The sequence below is a fragment of the Pan troglodytes genome, chromosome 3 (assembly GCF_028858775.2).
Source record: "Pan troglodytes isolate AG18354 chromosome 3, NHGRI_mPanTro3-v2.0_pri, whole genome shotgun sequence".
NCBI lineage: Eukaryota > Metazoa > Chordata > Mammalia > Primates > Hominidae > Pan > Pan troglodytes.
Genome location: NC_072401.2, coordinates 157,604,596 through 157,629,323, shown reverse-complemented (window position 1 = coordinate 157,629,323; position 24,728 = coordinate 157,604,596). Strand labels below are relative to the sequence as shown.

At 35.9% G+C, this 24,728-nt stretch overlaps 1 protein-coding gene across 8 annotated transcripts in view; it reads right to left on the bottom strand.

The window, feature by feature from the left end:
* Window positions 1-5,282: 5,282 nt before the first annotated feature.
* The window catches only part of GUCY1B1 (guanylate cyclase 1 soluble subunit beta 1), a 49,298-nt gene continuing 29,852 nt past the window's right edge, over window positions 5,283-24,728 (bottom strand). For 5 of the 8 annotated variants that reach the window (XM_003310554.5, XM_016952443.3, XM_063809957.1 and 2 more), the window contains 10 exons: window positions 23,001-23,198; window positions 18,815-19,045; window positions 17,445-17,561; window positions 16,393-16,526; window positions 12,834-13,031; window positions 10,307-10,544; window positions 9,122-9,262; window positions 8,142-8,296; window positions 7,659-7,785; window positions 5,283-6,495 (listed from right to left, as the gene is read on the bottom strand). In XM_003310554.5, the coding sequence (XP_003310602.1) occupies window positions 6,472-6,495; window positions 7,659-7,785; window positions 8,142-8,296; window positions 9,122-9,262; window positions 10,307-10,544; window positions 12,834-13,031; window positions 16,393-16,526; window positions 17,445-17,561; window positions 18,815-19,045; window positions 23,001-23,198 (1,563 nt within the window). In that variant the 3' untranslated portion in view covers window positions 5,283-6,471. The remainder of the gene's footprint in view (window positions 6,496-7,658; window positions 7,786-8,141; window positions 8,297-9,121; window positions 9,263-10,306; window positions 10,545-12,833; window positions 13,032-16,392; window positions 16,527-17,444; window positions 17,562-18,814; window positions 19,046-23,000; window positions 23,199-24,728) is intronic. The other 3 variants (XM_016952440.3, XM_063809958.1, XM_063809956.1) reach the window with 1 other exon arrangement.

The window sequence follows — 24,728 nt, the reverse complement described above, 5'->3', positions numbered from 1 at the left end:
GAGGATATACAATTATTAAACAGGTGCCAAAATCATCACTGCACACACAAACTAGCACTGTGCAAAAGGCTTCCAACACCAGACACACTTAACTTCATAATGCTTCCTGCCTGTAATGCTTCTTCTGGCTACTGGCTTCTTTGGACAGACCACTAGGGTTTTTTGTCAGATCAATTTGAAATCTACATATTTCCTGAGACTTGTATTTTCTTCAGGCCCTGCCCTCACCTTGTCTTGGATTCCAGGACACAAACTTCTCAGGGGACTCCCCTGACCCCTCCTCTTCAGAGCCCCAGTTGCCCGGGAGCAGAGGACTCAGTCGCTGATTTCACCCATGCCTGCCTTAGACTGTAATGATTTTTACACAAAAATAAACAAAATATCTTTGATTACGTTATTTGTACTAGTACATCTAAAACTGTATGTAGTCACAGTGTCAGATTTAGGTACTGTTGTTGTCCAGAACAATATGATGGTATTATATTCATGGGTATATAAAAATTATTAATATATTGACATTTATTCATGTGATGCAGAAAACCACAAAAGGGACAGTATTTACAACAGTTTAAAAGTGTTTTCTAAGTTAATACTTTAATTTTATGTGACTCCTTTCCCCCTAATGATCTAAAACTGTTTGGTAGGCAACTGTGGTCACTACTTTACATAATTGGGAAATATATTTCATAAGAATAACATTTTAAAAACCCCAAACTATATGTAATACTCACTGATATTTTTTACCTGTAATTTTTTTTGAGACAGATTCTTGCTCTGACGCCCAGGCTGGAGTGCAGTAGTGATCTCGGCCCACTGCAACCTCCACCTCCCAGGCTCAAGTGATTCTGCTGCCTCAGCCTCCCGAGTATCTGGGATTACAGGTGCCCATCACAACACCCAGCTAATTTTTGTATTTTCAGTAGAGACAGATTTTCACCATGTTGACTAGGCTGGTCTCAAACTCCCGACCTCAAGTGATTCACCTGCCTTGGCCTCCCAAAGTGCTGGTTTACAGGCGTGAGCCACTATGCCTGGCCCCTATATTTAAGCCCTATTTGGGATAGACTGTACCACAGCAATTGTGTGAATACATATAATTGAAATAGAGACATACATTCTCTCCTTGTTTTCAGGTCATCAAGAATGTGACTGTTTATTAAACACTTAAATTTAGCTAACATAATTAAATATTATAGGGCACATTTTTAGTAGACATACATAACATTAATACTCTTATACACTAATCAGGACCTTAGTCATTTTGATTTTAGCTTGGAGTCAAAAGTCCTTACCAAGTGTTTACCTAAGATTTGTTTATTTCTTGGAAGTTAGCTTTCAGTCTTTCGGTTGATCTATTCAACACTACTAGGTTGTCAAAACTTTAGATTGTATTCCCAAAAGTTTCAGGCCAAAATCCTAGCACAAGAGTTACTGGAAAAGGGTACTGATCCAGACCACAAGAGAGAGTTCTTGGATCTCATCCAAGAAAGAATCTGAGGTGAATCCACAGAGTACAGTGAAAACAACTTTATTAGGAAAGTAAAGGAGTAAAAGAATGGCTACTCCATAGAGCAGTGGCATGGCTGCTGGACTGAGTAAACTTATGATTATTTCTTGATTAAATGCTAAACGAGGGGTGGAATATTCATGAGTTTTCCAGGAAAGGAGTGGAGAATTCCCAGGACTGAGAGTTACTCCCCCTTTCAGACCAGATAGAGTAACTTCTGATGTTGCCATGGCATCTGTAAACTGCCATGGCGCTAGTAGGAGCATCTTTTAACCTGCTAATTTATTATAATTGGCATATAATGAGCAGTGAAGATGACCAGAGGTGGCTTTCACTGCCATCTTGGTTTTGGTGGGTTTCGGCCTGCTTCTTTACTGCATGGTGTTTTATCAGCTGAGTATTTGCTTAACTACTGTTCTACAATAATCTGTATTATTATCTTTAAAGCAAAACGTATTCTTAAATTAAGAATACATTTATTCCTAAGATATTGGGACACCTGGACATTTCCTGGGTCTGTTAAGTCCTGGGTCTGTTTGGTAAACATTATTAACCTATTCCCTTAACTGTAGACATTCTGTGACTAAGAATGCCCAACGTCCTGGGAACGCAGCCCAGCAGGTCTCAGCCTCATTTTACCCAGCCTCTGTAAAGATGGAGTCACTTTGGTTAGAATGCTTCTGATACAAAAACCCTGGAATTGTTACCAACAAAATGATGGAATTTTGGAGCAATAATTTAGTTTGGATATCACCTTAACCAGCTCCTTTTGTTCAGATGAGGTAACTGAGTTGTAAAGTTAAGTGACTTGTAAAGGCCACAAGATTTCCTCACCAGAATTGGACTCAGGTTCTTGATTCTCTGTACGGTGCTTTGTTTTTTGTTAAATTTTGTTTTGTTAACTCACACTATATTTCTTCTCTCTGATATGGTATAAGTAGCAAGGAAGAATCACAAAAGCATTTTCTATTAATGTAAAATAAATTTTTTTCCAATTTTATCCTTATAAGTAAATAGTATCCTATTTCTATTTAATAACTTTTAACATGAGTAAATAAGCAAGTTAGTTTACTCATAAAAATATTGTACAAAACTATTGTTCCTATTACAAATTGCTTTTTTTAGCAAATGTTTTACCTTCCTGCAGAATTAGCAGGAAATATTTTGGTGACATTTCAGAACAAGATACGTGTGGTTAGATTTCATGCTATACAAATGGTCTTAATGAGTAGAAATAATTATTTTTATTATTTTCCTTTGAACTTGAGAAAGAGTGGAAGGAGTGAATTCAAGGTTGCACACAGGAAGTGACAGCTAGGAGACAAGATGAACTCTGTCCTGTGAGAGAATCTGTCTCCTTTCAGCTCTTTTTCAGATTTCAATTACAAACAGCATTCTCTGCTGCCCTCTAGAGGTTCTATAAACCATTAGTGAGGGTGGTACAAAAAAAAAAGAAAGAAAGAAACCTATGAGGGAGGTAAGCAAATTATTTTTCCTTTCAATGACAAAGGAAATAGAACATATCATTTGGTGAATCAAATAGATTTAAACTGAATGAAATAGTGAATTAGTGCTAAAATACATATAATATATGTAGTCTATAATATAATAAATATATAACTTATATAATTAAAAATATATACCTTTAAAATGGTATTTAATTGTTAAAGTTTAAAACAGTTCAGTTCAAACTGATAAACTGTTATCGTTTCACAACATTTGGTTCTAATTTTTTGGTGGTTTCCACTGGGTTTGTTTCAATAATTGGCAAAGATAAATGTATTTATTGATTTTTCTTGTTGACCCTCTTGTTTTTTCATGACATGTGCTGTCCATGATTCAACTATAACAATATCTGTTACCAAAGATGTGTAAGTTTTCATTTCTTAGATTACCTTTTAGTCTTTCTGAAATGGCAAGCCAAAGTTCCAACTCCTCTGACTTCTTCGTATTTCAGTTTGATCTGCCAACAACTCTAGTGAGTGGTTATTATAATCTCTGTCTTTACAATGACCTAACCAGGTTACACAAAGGTTAAATGACTTTACCAATATCATGGAGCTAGTAACAGGTTGTTTGGAAATTCAAAGCAGTTTGGCCCAACTTGGAAAAAAAAGTTCTATTCTCTCCTCGCATTAATGCTACCTGAAAATCATTGTTTTTTAAAAATGTATTCACCAGAACTTCAAAGCCATGCCTAATATTAGGCACCTTTCCTCTAAGCTCAGTTACCTTTCTACATCCTCCACCATGTGTAATGGAACCATCAACTACCCACTAAGCAAGCCAGAAGCTTTCTACTTGGCCCTAACCTTCTCATCCCCTTTGGCCTGTGAGTTATTATGCACTTTTAATGTGAATCTTGACTGCTCTTCAATTAGCCTCCTGTCCTGCCATCACCTTAAAGCAGGCCTATGCATGAAGTACAGTAGCCCCCTAATGCCAACCTTAAACCAGGCTCTTTCCCTCTAAATCAGCCCCTGCACCAATGTCAGCATGATTTTCTCTAAGCACAAGTTTAACAGTGCCATTTTTGTGCCTCCTCTTTTCTCCAATCTATCTCATTTCTTATTCCTCATTCCCTTTAAATCTGGCTTCTAGCCCCACTGCTCGAAGAGGCTGCTCCCTCCATTTCTTTGTTCAACAAATATTTGTCAAGTGCCTATTTTGTGGAAGGTTCAAGGAATATCTGGTGAAAGAGGAACTATTTTAGCCATAAGAAACTTAAAGCCTAATAAGGAATCCTATATATAAACAGATAATATGTGAACCATTGTAAAGATCCTGGGACAATAGGGGAAGCTTAACTTTCCTAACAGGGAAATTTCCAACAAGAGGATATTGAGCTGAGTCTTAGCAAGAAATGAATTTGCAGCAGAGTATGGGTAGAGGGTATTCAGACAGAGCAGAGCATAGAATTACAAAGGTAGCAACTAGCAGATAAGGCTGGTTAAGGTGACAATGTTTACATGCTTTGCTAAGGTGTACAGACAATGAGTAGCATTTAAGTGACTGTACGCAAGAGAGCAATTTGGATTTGTAAAAGACCACTCTGGCAGCAATTTGAGAGTGTGGAATGGAGGTGGCAAAGGTAGGAAGTAGACAGATTTATAGGGAAGATCTTGCAATTGTTCAAGTTACACATGATGAGTGCCTGGACTTCAAAGAGTGTTGGCAGAATAAAGTAGATATTTAAAAACATGCAAGATGTAAAAATTGGAATATGAGGTATTCAAAGGCAGAGATGTTTTGTTCAATGACATTTCTCAAATATCTTGAGCAGTGCCTACCCAAAGTAGATGCTAAATAAATATATGCAGGATTCTGGGAAGATGACAGTGTCAATGTAGTTTCTGAGTATTCCTAACTCTCCCCTCAAAATAGGCATAACAACTATCCCCACTTCACCTCTTTTCTTTCAAGTTACTCTTTCTCTAAGTATTATTTCTGTATTTGAATATATTTCTTCATTATGAATATCGCATATTTTCATTACTTGTATACATGTCTATCATCCCTAAATGATTCAGAGCTCTTTAAATAAGCTGATGACATTCAATATTTAACTGTTTCCCCTTTCCATGCCCAGTCTTTATTTCCTGTCACTCTGTTGGTATTAAAAAGAAATATAGCATTTAAGAATATACTGTCTATGAGGAGTCAGTGAAAATTTATAATGGTAGCAAATAGGCAAAATTGTAAAATGTATTTACAAAATAATGGCATTAATAAAATGAAAAATAATGTTAATATTTTTATTGAAATAAAAACTGTATAGAGACAAGTGAAAAAAATAATTTATTACAGACTCTTTTACACATTAACATGGAACATTTATACATATATCGATATGCTGATATGAAATACTAAATTTAAAGGCAAACATTTTTACACAAAAGTAGTTGAACTCTATTTTATAAAGATAGATATTAATAAGTTATCAGAGACATTTAAGAGCTAGAGGCCAATTATTCCAACAGTAATGCATTCTATGCTGAAAGTAAACTAAGTTTTCTGAACATGATGTCCTGGATATAATCACATTCTTCTAAGCTAAGGAAAGGGAGCTCATTTCTGGGAATACAAGGCCAAGAAGGGCTCTAACAGCAGTATCCCAGCAGTGTGTTTCCAGATTTATTCTTGGATGTGGTTGGAGCTCCCAACATTTAGCCTGAACTAATGTAACAGCTCAATGTGAAACAATGCAGCTTTCTGTAACAGCTGCCTGTGGTTAATGAGATTTAATACAGGGGATACAGTTACAAATGATAGCATTTTAGAAGAATTATAATTGCCACATGATTTGAATTAGTAATCAAATACTTTAATAACAGAAACGTGTATTCTATATTTCTGAAAGGGAAGTAGCATACTTCAAAATAGTCACTATTTTCTCAGCATGATATATTAATTCTTACTTTGGGAGTCTGAAAATAAATTGCATTTTTTCCCCTAAAACTTAGAATTCACTCCTTTAGAAAATGATTTCTATAATGATATACACCAACATGATACAAACTTTATTACGTTATAGTCATTAAAATATACATATACATATATATGGAACACTAAACAGATTTGGTAAACCATGATATAAATATACACATGGCCAAACACTGTTCAGTTTCATTTAACTAAATTCAACAAATATTTATTGGGTGCCCACTACTTGCAGATCACCATGTTAGGTAATGCTTGTAGTAGATTTTAAGACACATGAAGCTCACATCATCCACATCAAAAGCCAAACTTTAGATAATATACTAAAGCCTAAAAAATAATAAAAAGCAGAGCTAAAGTTGAATAACGGATAGTGAGAGATATATCTAGAAGAAAGGCTTGGGGTAATGGACAAGGACAAAAGAAAATCTGTATCCATAGGGAAGAACTGCTCCTGGGCTTGGCACGTGTTAGGAGAAAACTGGAACCTAGTCTGTACTCCTCTTCACCCCATAATCCAAGATTCAGTCATCATCCTGCTTTGTTTCCTTAAAAAGGCAGAAGAAAAGAGGGATTGATTTACAGTGATAGTGAGGTTTGTAATATCAATTAAATATATTTTTCTCTTTATGAGAGTGTGATCCACGTTCACATCTACAGTTTCTGTAAATCATTCCCACCATAATTCTGGGAAAAACAGGACCGCACGACTAAGATGACCAATGTTTGAGGTAATTATGGTTTAGTTTATCAGAAGAACATCAATAAGCATGTCCACCTCATAGGAAAATGATTTAATGTTAAACCAGGTGAAAGAAGATAAATATTTCAAACCCTGGCATTCTATTCCCTTTAGAAGTTGTTATGCTCTAAAAGCAATTTTAGAGAATTTATACATACTAAAAGAGAAATATGAGCATGCAGTCTTATCCCCCATGAGGAAACAACACATCAACAGGGTAACAAAGTATCAAACTTGCTTCTGATGCCACTCCTTACAAAAGGCTAGGAAGAGGCTAGCCATGATCTTAGTGTGTGCAAGGCCTCTATGACAGGTGTGATTCCACTTTGGATGTGCCACTGTTCTGAAGTCCATTCTAGCACATGGGCTCTGCCTGGAGTATAACCATAGTAGTAGAAAGAACTTAAATCTTCCCTAAGGAATTAATCAGATTCTAGCAAGTTAAAAATCACTCATCTATCTAGGAGAAACACATGAGGGACTAGGATTTCCAAAATTCCCCAATCACTCCATAGAAAGATAGCCTGCCCCTTAAAAGGATCTCAAGCTTCATGGTTAAGAAACCTCCCATGAACCACAGCCCTTATTTAACAATGCTGGTGATCTCAGAGCCAACTTAGAGAGCTGAGGAAAGGGGTCAGGGGAGCCCCTCACAGCCCACTTACCTTTGAGCCAGACTACAGAGGAAGAGCAAAACAACCACAACAGCAAGAAAAAAGGCAGCCTTCTCAATCCAGTCTGTTGGTTTTCATTTCATTAGAGGACAAAAGTCACTAAAGTATCCCCTAAAAAGTACTTATGATTGTAATTGGCTCATTAATGTTCAATTATTTCCACTGCTTTACTTAGAAGTTAATTTCTGTTAGCAAGAATTCTTTTCAAATGAAATACATTTTCAGTGATTTTGCTTTAGTTTTCCATACTTATACTCTGTCTTAAGTACGCAAATTACACTTTGATTAGTCATACCTCTGTTCCTGTATTTTTTCTGGATAGAAACCAAACTTGCATTGGTTCTTTTTTGCCCTTCATGGACACTGGGCCTCTGTGCTCCAAGTGGAATTGTGGATCTGAATTTTCTGGAGACATAAGACATCTAAAAGACAAGGGAAGGGGAGTAGAGAGAGAAGTATACAAAAGTTTTATAGAGAAGGTGACGTGTATCATGTTATAAACCCAAGATGGCAAGAACAAATGCTGAAGTTGTACTGAAAGGTAACTCAAAGCTTTAGAAACAATGATCATATCAGGATTTCCTAAGATGATGTGAAATCATATAAAATGGAAATAATGACACAATCTTCTCAAATAAAAAGTAAACAACTCTACAAGCAGTGGGGAAGAGTGAAGGTGATAACTCTGTTAAAGCAACAAAATCTCTCAGAGAATTAAACCACATGCAAAGACACATTTTCTTTGCAAATCAGTAAATACCAAGACATTTTCTCTCACCTGTATGTATATTCAGACACATTTATTTTTCCCTTTTCTCCTGTGGTTTCTGTTCGGCTCGTGAGGTTGACAGTATTCCCAAAAAGACAGTATCGAGGCATCCGCTGTCCTATGACACCTGTAACTACCTCTCCAGTGTGTATCCCTATTGTTATCTGCAAAAAAGAAAGCTTTGCTTCAATCATTTTGATCACTAACCCATGAATTTTTTTTTAATTTTACTTTAAGTTCTGGCATACAGGTGCAGAAGGTGCAGGTTTGTTACATAGGTATATATGTGCCATGGTGGTTTGCTGCACCTATCAACCCATTATCTAGGTATTAAGCCCCGCATGTATTAGGTATTTGTCCTAATGCTCTCCCTCCCCTTGCCCCCAAACTCCCAACAGGCCCCGGTGTGTGATGTTCCCCTCCTTGTGTCCATGTGTTCTCACTGTTCAGCTCCAACTTATGAGTGAGAACATGTGGTGTTTGGTTTTCTGTTCCTGTAACACATGAATTTTTGCTTACTTTATATTACAGAATAATGTAGAGTCATCATATAACATCATAAGAGATGTCTATAAGAATTTCAAGCATATTACAGACAACTTCAAAAGCCCTCCATGAAATCTCTATCTCCCCAGGGAAATATCCTATCTCAAGAGAAACATTTGAAGTCTGAAGATTTCAAAGATGTGAATCTAGTAACTTACATGAGACATGAAAGAGGTTTTAAAAAATAAGCTAGAAGGTACAAGAGGTTTTTTTCTCATCCCCATGACTTTCAGTACATGAAACGGACTAGATAATTTCAAACAGGTAGATAAATCTCCATGTCTATGAAAGAATGTAGTACAGTGGGCTGGATGAAATGCTATAGTCTTTGTTGTCAAGATGCCCTTCTTTATACGCGTTAATGATTTTCTGGACAATGATATGAATCAATTGTCCAGAAAGGTTTACATACCATTATTACAATATCTACTTCATTTACTAACCTGAACAGATTCACCATCTACTTGAACCTGGCCAGCAATTTCCATCATGTCCAAGGCCAGGTGGCAGATGGATCGTGCATGGTGAATGCATGGCTCTGGTAAACCACTCACTGTCATATACTTGTCACCAACAGTCTCCACCTAACAGTACATATATTTAGATGTTCACGGTTAGCATAAAAAAGACTGTTTCATTTATTACCCTAATAAAAAACATATTTTTCCAAGTCCACCAGCAACTTTAAGCTTCCCTCCCCCTTTAATTCTCTTAAAATTCTAATATATTCAACTCCAATGAAATGAAACCTTGCAATTACTTATAATTTACACACATGACGGACACTTGGGATCTTTGATGATGGGCAGGTACAGACATAGAATTATTTTTCCTTTAGTAAGCAATTAATTTCTCACCTCAGATAACTTTATAATTCAGAAGAATAATTTTTTACATTTCTACCTAAAACAGTGATGGCTTGACAGCATGGAGAGCCACCATTTCAAGTTCAGTGATTTATCACGGTCATTAATCATTTGTTTTTATGATGTGCTCACTACATGCTAGAGTGTACCTCAGAAAATGACTATAAAATAAATAGTCCTTGTGTAGTTATATTACCCCAGATATCTAGGGATGGTTTACTTAACATTCTTGCCTTTATGTAGCAATATTCCACTGACTTCTTTTTTCCAATATTATATTTATTTCTAAATGAAACAAAGGGCAAAAACGCCTTATAAATGTTTATCTTCTTCAAGTTGATGTTATCTAAACGCAAATCTGAGTCCTTCTCATGCTCCATGACTTCTTTACTGTACAAAGCATTTATAAATCTCAGTAAAAATGTCTCTTGCAGAGGACTAAAATGAATGCTATGTTTATACTAAATGTGATAAACAGCCTGTCCAGATTTGTTAGCCTAAGTGCAAATAAGATGGTGAACATTTCATTTTAACCAGGGAATCACCCACTTCATGAAACATTCATTGTGGTTACAAGGAAGAGACAGTTTTCTAACAAGAGGCAATTATTTAAGAACATGGTAAAGAGTGAATACACGGAGGCTCACTATACTCAAGGCTGCAGTGCTGGAGTCAGAGAGCTGTGATGACATGGCCTCTGGAGGGGAGTCTCAGAACACCAGCCTCTGGATAGCTCTGCAGTCAGCGATAAAGAACACTTGCCTTATAAACAAATGGGTTTTTCCGGGAATCAGTCAGTGTGTCAAATCTGGTGTAGAGGTCGTTGAGGAGGTTGACGATCTTCATGGCTCCTTCTCCAGATGCATGCTTGCTACAGAAAGCATTGAAGCCCACAATGCCACTAAAGAGGATGGTCACATTGTCATATCTTTTGGCAGGCACTGGACGCTTGTGCCGCAGCTCATTGGCAACAGACGGAGGAAGGACAGAATACAGCAATCTGTTCAGTGGGATCAGTAGAAAGCCACTGTAAGAAATACTGGGAAAGCCTTTAGTGCTTCTGCTGTCCTTTTCACACAGCATCAGTGCCGTTTGTACTTTAAAGGCCTGGATTCTAGCAGGACATCCTCTAAAATTAGCATCAAATATTAGCTGTATTTATAAGCAAGGATTTACAGAAAACATAAATTATTTGTTCATTCTAATCACATAAGACATCCGCAAGCCCAAACTAGTTCAAACCAAATCAAAATAAGCCAAGCAAACAGACAAAACAAAAAGACTGGTAATAGAAAATCAAAGTTTCCATTTGTAGTCCTGTATTCTGACCCTGCTATTATGATAGTCACAGTATGAAGATTGTCATTACCAGCACCTAAAACATGGTATGAATAGCACAATAATGGAAACAGGTTTGCCTCTTAGAATAAGAAATATGTCTCTATTTTTGGTAAATAATATTAAAAGAAGCAGAATTTCTCTCCAGTCTCATTCATGCCTCACTCCTCCATAGAAGAAACTGATAAAACCAGAGGAAGTTGGTCTAGAAAATAAAATATTGTATTTCTTTAGGTACAACTGATACTACTATGGGATCATGCTAAGGGACAAATGTGAGCACACAGGAGAAGGATGACAGCTGATGAATTTAGAGGGAAAGAAGCAGAAACTAGACCTATGGGCTCTGGATTGGAAGACTGAAGAGGAACAAATGAAGCCCTCCTGCCTTTTTCTTCCTGCCTTTTGCTTTAAAGCAAAAGGGCATATGTGGGAAGTTTAAATATGCAAAATGGAGCTGAGCTCTCAATGTTTTTCCTAGTCATAGTAGAATTTCTCCGGTCTTTCATTTTCAACTTTTAAACATTGAATGTTTTATGAAATATTAAAGCTATATTTGAATAGTAAGTATATTTGAATAGTACTGTATTTGAATAGTAAGTAACTACTTAGCTTTAAAGAAAATTAATAGTAAATGGTTTCTAATGACATCACCTTGAAACCCAAATATCTACAAAAACCAAATTCTAAATCTAATAATCTAAAAAATAATATAAGGATTTTTGAAGCACAGTAACTCGAAATGGTGCAAATAGTTCCTGAATGTGAAACCCGCCTTGGGGAATCCAAACAAAGAAGTAGTTCTGTAATAAGTACTTATCAGCTACTCGTATTAAAGACAAGGCCGCTGTTTAACTCCCAGCAACTCCTGGTTTTGGACTCCTGGTCTAGGAAGAGAAGGTAATACTCTGCTTAAGCTGACAATTTAGGAAAAAAAGTGAATTAAGAGCTTTTTCAGTACAGAATATCTGCATATGTCATAATTTAAAGGCTATGTTATTTATAGTGCTGGTTATTTATCTATTTATCATGAATGTAGATATTAGCAAATTGAGTCACAATACAAAAAAAATGAAACCTAGATGATTTTCTAATACAAACAGCCAGAACAGAATATTGAGTAACTCAAACCTACAAACCCATGTGACTTTGAATGTTAGTCCTAAGGTCTTAGAAGCTCCACCAAATGTTTATATAAACATTAAAAAACGAACACATAAGAACCTGGGTAAAATAGCTTATAAATGTCAGTGATGTGCTTTTAGTTAGCATATGAAAGCAAGGCCAAGTAGTATGCATGCTATGTACTTACTTAAATACATTTCTTGAAAATCAAGTATTATCTTTCATGTCCTTGCTCAATATTTCATAATTGAATCCACCACTCATAGAAATGTTTTATATTTTGATATTTTTGCTAATGTATGTCACTATAGATATAATTGTTGTCATTACATATGATATTACAATTAGTCAGATTCATTTCTTTCTATTCCTAAATTCAAGGTCCCAGAAAATAAATTTTTAAACATGTAATGGCCAGTGGTTAAGTTCATTGTGCAGAGCAGCTCTCTGTACGTGGCAGCCCCCAGCATACTGAAGATGGTCAATATATAACTCTTGTATGAAAGAATGCACGAATAAATGATAGTTAAACTTCAGTTTTTGAACTAAATTTGAATTTGAGTTATTCTCATGATTTTCCAAAAGATATTTTGGCCTATATTATTCCAACTTGGCTTCTAAAAACAGCAGACATATTTCCACTACCATTAAGACTGGTTTATTTCCTTAAGCATAATTTCTTTTTAAAAGCAATGTGAAAGATTTTATTTACTACGCCAGAGCTATTACAGGTCACATGGCTTTTTAGTCTGGTTCTCAATCTTAAATATAGTAGAGTCACATTATGTTATGAATAACAGTAGTGCCCCACGCGTTACATTCTTACGTGTCTGTCTTTTTCTTTTCATCTTCCAGGGCTCTTAACGTGAGCTGTAGCCTGTCAGTGAGGATTTCCAGTTCTTGGGTGAGTTTGTATTCCTCTCTAAATTGTTCTCCCAAAAGAACGAGATCGCGCGTGGCATCATGCAGAGGGATGTCACTTAGATACAGCCCTCTCCTTGTCAAATCGTCCAGGTTCATGACACTGTCATATGGAGAAATGAGGCAAGATCAGTCTCAACTTGTATACATGACAATGCAATCCTGATTTCTGTCAAGGAATCTGATCCTGCCACCTCCTACCATTCAAAACATCAGGCTGAAGACAATAGAATTATGGAGAATTGAACGAAGATTGTGAGTTTATTCTCTTAGATATTTAAGCATCTACCAAAAAGCAGTGAACTTGAGATGCATTTTTGCCAGGTTGCACTTTTTGGTGCCATGAGTCTAAATTGAAACGATCATGTAGAAAACATCTCTATGATAAATGTTGAGGTATTTAACACAGGCAGTAATTTATTATTCTCAAATTTTTTCTCATCATAAGGAGAGGAAAAAATCTATCTTTATTCTCTCTCAAGAATAATAATGCTTCTTTTGAGAAACTTTCATTTTGCTTTCTGTATTCTATGAATCTTGTAACTGCTTATTTTTCCCTTTTGGAAACAATGAGTAAAAATTCCCAACCACGTTTATGACCCAGCCTCAGCATGTAATTTATGTATCTAAGACTATGTGTCATTCTTACTTCTGGCTCTCATGTCTTCTTTTTTCTTTGACAAATTTTTCTCATTTATTTGAAACATTATTCAATCCTGCTGAATTTTATGCGTCATCATTGTAACTTGTGTCATTTTTCCAACAACATAATAATGTTTATTATTTTAGTGATAATCTGACAAGTAAAAAGTTAACTGCTTTTTAAAAATGTACGCTTTGAGGCTGGGCACAGTGGCTCACATCTGTAATCCTAGGACTTTGGGAGGCGAGGTGGGCAGACCGCTTGAGGCCAGGAGTTCAAGATCAGCCTGGCTAACATGGTGAAACGCGTCTCTACCAAAAATACAAAAATGAGCTGGGTGTGGTGGCTAGCGCCTGTAGTCCCAGCTACTCAGGAGGCTGAGGCAGGAGAATTGCTTGAACCCGGGAGCAGGAGGCTGCAGTGAGCTGAGATCATGCCACTGCATTCCAGTCTGGGTGACAGAGCGAGACTCCATCTCAAACAACAACAACAACGACGACAACAAAACCTAATTGGTTAAAATGGCATAAGGTTATATCTTTGGCTTGAATTTTTTTAATGCAACGTCATTACTTCTGGCCACTCTGAATAATAATTACTCTAAAAGGAAAAAATTTAGTTATGACTTTGGAGAATCTGGGATTAATAATTTGAAGAATTTTGAATTAATCCTATCCAAAATTCTTTAAAAGGGGTGACTTTGCAGAATTTTGGATTAATGCAATATATTCTCAGCAGCAATGTTCATAAAGCAAAACAAAAATTAGCATACCTATAAAGAAAATAAAACAATCAAAGATTTTACTAATGAAATACACGGTGTCTTTTAATTTCGTTAAAATGGATATGTAAATCCACTTGCAGAAAAAGACACATCTAGAAAGAGGCCAGATCATCGGCCAAAGGTATACGAGACCTGCCCATGAGCAGAGAAAAAACATGATTGTACGTTCAAAAATGAATGGTCAAAAATGCTCATACTGAGTTACAAAACTTAAATCATAACGGTCTCATGGTTCTAAAAATGCCCTATATCATTATTTTAATGAACCATTAAGTTTTTTCTAAATTCAAACTAATCATCTTAGAATTATTTTACAAGTAAAACTACATTTACTTGATCTTTTGTTTATGTAGTGTGAGTACAAATCTTCCTACACACCTGAGCATGTCTCATAGGACAATCTGCAATTTTCTCACTGGGTGACCAATGTCTGCATATGGGAATTAACAAATAAACTCCAAATTTTCTGCTTTTATTTCTGAAGAAAACCTTTCTTTCCATAAATAGAAATTGCCCCTAATGAGAAGCTGACATTCTCCTAAGCTCAACCTGTGAAGAGGCAGAAGAAGAAAACACTTACTGATAGCAGATGGGACATCTTTAGATCAATGTAGCTTATTAATTTTTTAAAAAAGCATTTATGTTTCTTAGTTTTGTTTCTTTTATTTTCCTGATATTTATTTCTCAGGGAAAAGACATCCATATCCTTATATTATCTGATATATTATTCTTATATGTTATAGTTAAATAATATTTAATTAATCTTAAATGTACTTAAAAATTAACTATATATTATTATTATTATTATTATTATTTTGAGACAGTGTCTTGCTCTGTTGCCCAGGAGTGCAGTGGCATGATCTCGGCTCACTGCAACCTCTGCCTCCCAGGTTCAAGCGACTCTCCTGCCTCAGCCTCCCTAGTAGCTGCAATTACAGGTGCCCACCACCACTCCTGGCTAATTTTTGTATTTTTAGTAGAGACGGGATTTCACCATGTTTGCCAGGCTGATCTCGAACTCCTGACATTGTGATCCACCCACCTCGGCCTCTGAAAGTGCTGGGATTACAGGTGTGAACTACTGTGCCAACAATATATTATTCTTATTTGGCCTTATATATTATTGTTATGTAATGTATAATACAATAGTAATATAACAGGAGGTTGTTACAAAGTGTATTACATTTTTCAGAAATTTTAAGACCACATTTTTAAGTGAAAAGTGATCATGGTGGAATTCAGATTAAATTTTTAACCAATAGCTCACCAAAACATGCCTTCTTGACTGTGTTACTATATAATGCATCTACACTTTGTTTATACAAAATTATGAATACACAGAATATCATCTCACAATAATCCCCACAGTTATCTTTTCTATTGTTCTGAAGCAAATTTAGACATAATTTTTATATTTCTGAATTCCCATGTATCTCCTAGTAAAATGCTTTCCTAAATTGGAAAACAACAATCTATAGTTTTATTTTTCTCTGACGTTTATTAAAAATCACATTTTACATACATTTTAATTGAATAATATATTTGGAACAGTGTATTTGGATTAGAGTAGGTAAATATTTTTAATTTAAAATAGTTCAAACCCAGAAAGAGACCTTTTAGATTTTTTGCTAACATACTATAGAAAAGATAATTTTTGGTGTCAAATATACCAATGTATTTATTATGCCATCCTATTAGCTGCTTTAAAAAATTGCTTTTCTACATAATGCCTATTTCGAAGGTCCAAAACTATAGAATTAGCTTAATGCAGATTATTTGTCCCATGGTGTAATGGCATAAACACTCCACAAATGTATTAAGACATGGCAAATAACATAGAGTATGTGATTTCTTCTGAGTTTATTAGCAAATATTAAATAAGATTATCCTTGTTATAAAGTAATACACAACAAGGGCTGTAAAATCTAATTACACCTCAGAGAATATGTAAATTTAATAGAATAAAATATTGTGGCATTCCTTTGTTAGCTAAAGATAGGTACTGATAGCCACTATAATTAATCTAAAAATGATTACCTTGGTGAACATAGAAAAAGTATGCTATCTGCTTCAGGTAAGTAGATCATTTGACCCTTGAGACGTAAGCAGCTGATCTCAGTCCCAGTCAGTTCATCCTCACATTCTAATTTCTCCACATCCAACAATCCTTCCTTGAAAAGGCAAGATACAACCATTAATGAATGCCTTTCTCCCTACCTAAGAATTCAGCAACAAGGACATGCATATCTCATTTCCTACCAAACCACAAAGCAGAATAAGTGCATCATTAGAACAGGAGAGGGCCTTCCGTCAGAGTTCTGCCTGTAATAAGCCTAGTGGCTGCCTTGCAACACTGCAGAAAAGTGACTGTCCCGTCTGAATTCAGGACAGTAACTGTGCTACTCTTCACATAATTATTTCAAGCTTTTGTGAATCTTTTTTATCCCCCTGATTTTCCGGTATGGTTCCAACATACATTACCAGACTCTCAAAGAATAAGCCAAGCCTCCCCATTCTCCCACCCTGTATTCATAGAGCAGCTGGAAACAGTCAGTTCCGAATACAGAAAGGATTCAATGGGTACTCTAGGAAACTGACTTTTGCTGTATCTATCCCAAGAACAGAAACCGTGAGATCCCAGCACTATCTAAATTATCAACTGTGTGAATATTTCATCACTTTCATTCACCCACAAAAACGCTACTAAGAGCAATAGACAATTTAAGAAAGAATAAATAAGTGGTTTTGAGTGAAGTTCCAAAAAAAAAATCCTTTTTAGTTCTGATTTCTAAAATAAGGCACTGTAGCTGTACAGGGAGTAAAAGATGTTGGTTTTTTGATGTGAAACAAGGCCGTCTCAGAAAGACAGTCTCTAAAATTTACCTCTGTTAATTTTAATCAGTTGATAGAGTTCCACTGCTCCTCAGGCAAACCAAAAATCAATGTTATTGCCTTTTAAATAGATCTTCCTTTGAGGTCTGGGTTTTATCTCTCTATACTTTCTCAGAGAATGTGATAATTTTCCCCCCTGAACACTTCTAATTTGTGACATACCTTTCTCACATTTAATGAAATAATATCTTGATTACCTTGCTTCTCAATACAAAAACAGTATTGATGTGAGAAAGGATCCCATGGAAACTAATATCAATATGAGGACGAACCAGCGAGAAGACAGACAGAAGGCTGCAATTCCCAGGCTGGAGCTAAAATGTAGATAGAGAGCAAAGAGTATCACATCAGTTAAAATAGTTTTTATACTTTGATATTCATCGCTTGATTAAATCAGCTCAGTTATATTTAAAACTAGAAAATTATAATTATTATAATTCAAGGGAAACTTAGCTGAACTATCAACCCAAATCTCAATCTATACAACTTGGTGATTAAATGGACATTAAATAGTTACAAGAACATGAAATCTGATATGGATTCAGATGACTAATATTCAAATGTAAGCTAGCATAAATTTACAATGCATTTTCAGAAGAAGAAAAAATGAAAATTTATCTTTTAAAATGTACAGTGATATGTTAAATGTGTATGGCTCGAAATGAAATTAAAATACCAAAAACATGAGCAAACACTCTCTTAATATTTATCTAGAGGGCTAAAAGTGAAAACAATAGGTAACACTGATTGATTGCTTACAATGAACTAAGTATTTTTCATATGCTTTCTATTCTCATGCCAGAACAAAGAGAAACAGGCTGAGAGAAGTGAAGTGATAAGTTCAAGGTCATACAGTAAGGGACAGGTAGAGTCAATACCAGAGCCAGGACAGCACACTACTCTGTTTCCATTTCACCTGATCCAACTGGGCTAATCCTGAATTTTCAAGTCTCTTTAATTACAAGCAAAAAGTATCTCTAAACGTATGCCATATACAACTCCAAAAGTTAATATTTAAGAAAAAAAGAGTAAGCATAAAGGATTTTACCAATGGATCTGTCATAGAAGTCAACAGCAGGTTCTCACATCATCCCAACTGCTTCCTTTGATGCTTTTTCTACTGAATCCATCATCATCTCTATCATTTTGTGTTTTAGTTCTTTTTAAAATCCCCCCTTTTCCCTTAACACCATCAATAGTTGATTTTTAAAGCTATTTACAGATGGTAGATATCCAATGAATATTTATTCAGTGAATAAATAAACATGTGAAAGGTGACTGTTACTAAAAAGTTACCCATTTTTTTTCACTGTAACAAGTATACTATTCTTATATAACATTCCTACTGTTCCTGTATGTGATTATTATAAAAAAATAGTTGTCCTAGGGAAAGTTGTGGTATGCTCAAATACACTTAGTTCACAATTAAACAATTTGTGTAACTTACAATAAACTGCATATTACCTAATACATAGTCAGAGGGTTAAATGAATGGATGGCTGCCTGTAACAATAGTATTTCTATGGGCTTTTGTCTCAGGCCCCAAGGAAGTATGCTGTCATTTTACCTGGGGGAGAACTCTGTATATAGCATTGCCACACTGAGTGACCACTAGGTCCCGGTCAAATATTATATGAAAAGGAAAAGCTTTGCAGAATGTATATGGGCTGATGCGTGATTCCTGGGTACCATTTTCTTCAAATCTGTCAAGATCTTCATAAAAATCCTCTTCTTTTGACTCTTTTTCTTCAATTAAAAATTGAGTATGATCACATTCTTCATTTCTTTGCTGAATAACCTGGATATCAAAGGGGGAAATGGCATGAATTGTCTTCATTTCAGTTTAATAAAAATACCTAAATATAAAAAATGAGTTATGAATACTGCATTTAGAAGATTAATTACAAAAATTCAAAACATATATGCAAATACTCCATATGTCTAAAATAGGAAAATATTTCTGGACTTTGATCTATAAAATTTGAAGATTGAATAATCATTGTAAAATTACAAATCTGGTATCAGTTCCCCAGTATCCTACATGGTCTCTTTGGTAGAATTAGAATAAAAAAGCACTTGTGGGCTCTGCCTTCTTAGCCAAGCACACGTGTATAGTGAACAACCTGAAAGCCAGCTAAAAGCAAGCTAGCACTATCAAATAAGATTACAATACTATTTTAAAACAATGGGGAATAAAATGATAGAGATTCATATTCAAAAATAAATGCAATGTCATTTTTAACCATCAACTATCAAATACATAAAGTTACAATACCAGGCCAGGTGCAGTGGCTCACGCCTGTAATCCTAGCACTTTGGGAGGGTGAGGCGGACAGGTCACCTGAGGTCAGGAGTTTGAAACCAGCCTGGCCAACATGGCAAAACCCCATCTCTACTAAAAATACAAAAATTAGCCAGGCGCAGTGGTGGACGCCTATAATCCCAGCTACTCGGGAAGCTGAGGCAGCAGAATTGCTTGAACCTGGGGAGGCAGAGGTTGTAGTGAGCCGAGATCATGCCATTGCATTCCAGCCTGGGCGACAGAGCGAGACTCTGTCTCAAAAAAAGAAAAAAAAGTTACAATATTAAATTGGGTAAGGTACTGAAAAAGAGGCATCTCAAATACCACTGATGAGGGGGTATTTTGATTAATCTTTCTGAAGGATAAATTGACAATAGGCATAAAAATTCCTTAAAATTTTGTGGATTCTTTGATTTAATTGCAAATCTAGGAATTCATTCTAAAGAAGTAATCGTAATTGTGAGCCAATATCTATAATGTAAAAAAATCCTACATTTCTAAAGTATTATTCACAGGCAAATACATTATTAAAGTATAGATTTTCCTCTTCTTTTTAGGTTAAGAAATCGCAAGCAATGAGCCCTCTTACAAAGGGAAAACTCGATCTCAACGGCGACCAGACCCAAAACAGAAAAAGTTTGGGACAACATTTCTTCAGTTACAGCTAAATAAAAACAAAATGTTGCTCATTTTTCTTTTCTTTTTTTTTGCAGGAGTACCCTGTCGCATTCTCTGCAATTTTTAAAAACAAATCACAATAACTATAGATGCTATTGTATATATTCTTTTAGATATATTTTGTAGCAAAACTGGGATGTTACTACCTCACTGTCAGAATAACTTACTATACTGGTTAAATATTAGTATCCTTATTTATAATTTGAAAATTTTACCACATTAAGGTTGACTTCCCTAACTCATAGACAAGGCAAGAGAGTCAACCTTAAATGACAGGCCTACTTTTGATGTTCTACTCTGTTTCTATTTAACTAGAGAAACTGAATTATATGTATCCTAAACTTATGAATTAATTATTCAATTCTAATTTTTTTGCTTCGATCAAACTGGCAAAACAAATAGCTTTTCTAATCACATTTTTAACTTCTCATTGGTATATCACTTTATGACATGATCTAGTATTAACTATGTGGTTCAAATTGTCTGGTATCTCTGGACCTGATAAACTTAATGTGAGAATCCCTCGAGAAGTCAAAACAGTGCTTTTGAAAAAATTAAATACATAAAATATACCTATAAAATGCAAATATTTCAGAAGTTCATATTGAAGCACTTGAATAAATGGTCAGAAGAGAATTTAAATATTTTATAAAGTGAACCATACAATTAAGTAAATACTTGAATTTCATACAGTTTGCTAAAGCCATCAATCTCCCATGCCAAAGATTCTAATACTAATACCACAGTAATAGTAGTTTCAAAGTGTGTCCTAATTTGTGTTTCTTTCTGAAGTTTCTATGAACCTACCTCTTTCTCAGTCTGGTTAAATAAAAATAAAACCAACAGTGCATACAATATGCATATACGTTCACTCAGTATAGATGCTGGTTTTTTTTTTGTTTTTCGTTTTGTTTTGCTTTATTTTTTTTTTTTTTCCATTTTTTTGATAATGGATTCCTACCCTGTCAACCAGACTGGAGTGCAGTTGCGAAATCTCGGCTCACTGCAACCTGTGCCTCCCGGGTTCAAGCGATTCTTCTGCCTCAGCCTCCCGAGTAGCTGGGATTATAGGCGCCCGCCACCACGCCTGGCTATTTTTTTAGTATTTTTAGTAGAGACGGGGTTTCACCGTGTTAGCCAGGATGGTCTCAATCTCCTGACCTCGTGATCCCCCCGCCTTGGCCTCCCAAAGTGCTAGGATTACAGGCATGAGCCACTGCGCCCAGGCGATACTGTTAGTTTAATGTCAAGAACAAAAGACTGGCCGGGCGCGGTGGCTCACGCCTGTAATCCCAGCACTTTGGAAGGCCGAGCCGGGCGGATCACGAGGTCAGGAGATAGAGACCATCCTGGCTAACACGGTGAAACCCCGTCTCTACTAAAAATACAAAAAAAAAAATTAGCCAGGCGTGGTGGTGGGGGCCTGTAGTCCCAGCTACTTGGGAGGCTGAGGCAGGAGAATGGCGTGAACCCGGCAGGTGGAGCTTGCAGTGAGCAGAGATCGCGCCACTGCACTCCAGCCTGGGAGACACAGTGAGACTCTGTCTCAAAAAAAAAAAAAAAAAGATTGGAAATGTGAGGTATATACTATTTTGATTGAATACCAGTGAGATTCCCAATCATGGATGAATTGTGATACTTTACCCAAGGCTTTAATTTTTAAATGTCTGCATTTGATAATGCCATGTTATACACAGTCCTACTTTCTATTAGGTTGGTGCAAAAGTAATCGTGGTTTCTGCCATTACTAATTGTTGTAGAAAAACTAACGATGCACCTGGAAATCACCAACAAGTGCCACGTAAGAACTAACACCAACTTCTGAAAGAAAGAAAACCATGAACTCTAACATAACTTTACTAGATTAAATATGTGGAATATCTTTCTAATTTATTTAAATGTTGCTATTTTAATTTTGGATAATACTCCACTTAAGGGTTTTAGATCTCCCAAGTGTGTTACAATATATCTATGATCTATAAGAAAGAACTGTCTATTAGGTTTTCTATAAACAAAGAAAGGTTGGAAAAAGGTATCTATCTCCCCACTTTGGCCTCAAGTTTAAAGCTACTGAGAATTGACTCTTGGGTGTGAACATGCTGAACACATAAAAAGCAGCCTGACTGGGAGAAACCGTAAGGGCCAGAGTTAAAGAGAAACAGTGGTTCTCTTTGTTGTACGGTTGCCCTATCATACCTTGAAATTATCACTCAAAACTAAGAGTGTGTACTATCAATAACAGCACAATGTTTAAAGTACCGGACCTGGCTTCTTTCACCAAGTAACTTGATTAAAAACAAAAACAAAAACAAACACTTTCATTCACAAAATTAGAAATTCCAACTATATTTCAGGGCAGACAAAAATCGACAAAGAGAAAATGATCTATAAAATAATACTTAATTTTATATTGCCTTAGAATTTGACTATCCATATTATGGATATTTTGCATGCTGAAACCCACAGCTCAGTCGTCACATATCCTTCTGCTTCCCAGCTGGTGTGTGTTCACAGGGAATGCAAAGTAAATTTCTTGTAGCCTTGAACACTATATAATTAGAAAGAAAAATCTGCTGCCAGAAGGGAAAAAATATCCTGTATAATGCACTCCCAGGCCAAATATAGAAGATTGCTGGTCTTTCCACTGTTTTGGCTTATATATACTTCCAGGGAAGAGCACTAACAGTGATAACTGCAGGTAAATTTAGAGACTGTCATTTAAAATATTTTTAGATGTCATCTGTGTTCAGAAGTCTCCGTTGCTGTTTGTTACCTTCATGTCTATTTCAGTGCCATGGATTTGTTGCGCCACTGTTTTGATGATTCCAATGACAATATCCTGAAGTCCTTCTCTCTCTGAGTAGTAGTGCAAAATGAGTCCTTTGCCCTTTTCTGCATCAGTGCACCTAAAGGAAGGTGCACGCATTCCTGGGTAGATGGTAGCAAGGTGGTCGTGCAGAGCATCAAGGTTCTGCAGCAAAGAAGAAAGGGAGACCAATAAACAATGCTTTCTCAATGACAGCAGACTCTGGGAGAGCAAGATATGAAAACAAGAGTCAAATCGGAGTCTAGTGGGCAGATCAGTGAAGCAGCACATGTAGCACATCCTTCACTCCACTGAAATATCTGTAAAGCAAGTGCCACAGAGAAAATGAAACTAAGATAGTAGAATTAAGAAAATATCTGCAGCTATGAATAGTTAGTACATTTTAAGAAAAGATAAACAAGTGGGATTAAAAAGGATGGCTAAAACAGAAAAAAACATAGTTAAGGGCTAAGGCAAAGATACATTTACAAGAGCTTGGGGCAGTTGTTTCTACGTGTTGTGATCAACAACAGGGAATGCCCAAAGGACTCACACATTCCCCTTCTGTTTATACTGCAATTCTAAAACTTAATTTTCAACTCAAAAAACTATGCCCAAATTATAAGCATATAAAACATAAGCATATTATTTTGTGATTTCTATTTAACTATTCTAATATCTTAGAAATTAAAAATCTATTTTAGAAACTAAAGCAATGTAATTTCTTCATGTTCTTTAGTATGCTATCGTCAAGGTGGAGTTTCATAGCTAATCTGTGAAATAACTACATTTTGAAAGTCTAGGAAAACTAATAAATTGGCCAATAAATATTTTCTGTTTTTGTAGCCTTGCCATTAATTTGGAAGATGCCACGTTTCCCTGAGTCTCAGATTACTAATATACAAAACTAATTGGTGTAAAGAGTACTAGAAGAAATGGTGTAAGCTATACATTTTATGTGGCCCAAGATGATTTTTCAAATAACACTCAGTTCATAACATGTTGGGGTGTGTGTGTGTGTGTGTGTGTGTGTGTGCTGCACATATATAGTAGGATATACACACAGCACAGCATGGTATAGGAATTAAGAGCAATATGACTTAGGATCAAGTAGATATGGGTTTAAATAATGACTGTCATTTCGTAGGAAGGTAGCCAATTCGCCCAATTTTTCTAAGACTTTATTTCTTCTGGCAAAATGGAGATAACTTTAAACATGTATATAAAGCACTTAGCACATTTCAGACGAGGCTGGAAAAACAACTGTCTCTGAAAGATTCCTTTGCCTTAATCCCTGTGAATGTGTTGTATGGCATGGTGAAAGGGATTTTGCAGATGTGATGAGGGTTATGGACCTTGAGTTGGGAAGATTATCCTGGATTATCCAGGTGAGCCCAACCTAGTCATATGAGTGACTGTGCACTTAAAAGTCAAGAAGCTTTCCCTGCTACATGGTGACAGAGAGACGTGCAATGACAAAAGGTCAAAGAGATGGGAGTATGAGAAGGATTCAACACCATGCTACTGGTTCTGAGATGTAGGAGACTGTTGAAGGACTGGAGAGAGGTCTCCAGGACTTTAGGGCAGCTGCCTGCTGACAGTCAAGGAAACTGGGTCCTCAGCCCTATAACTGCATGGAACTGAGTTCTGTCAATACTTGAATGAGGAAGAAAACAATTATCCCCAAAAGCCAAC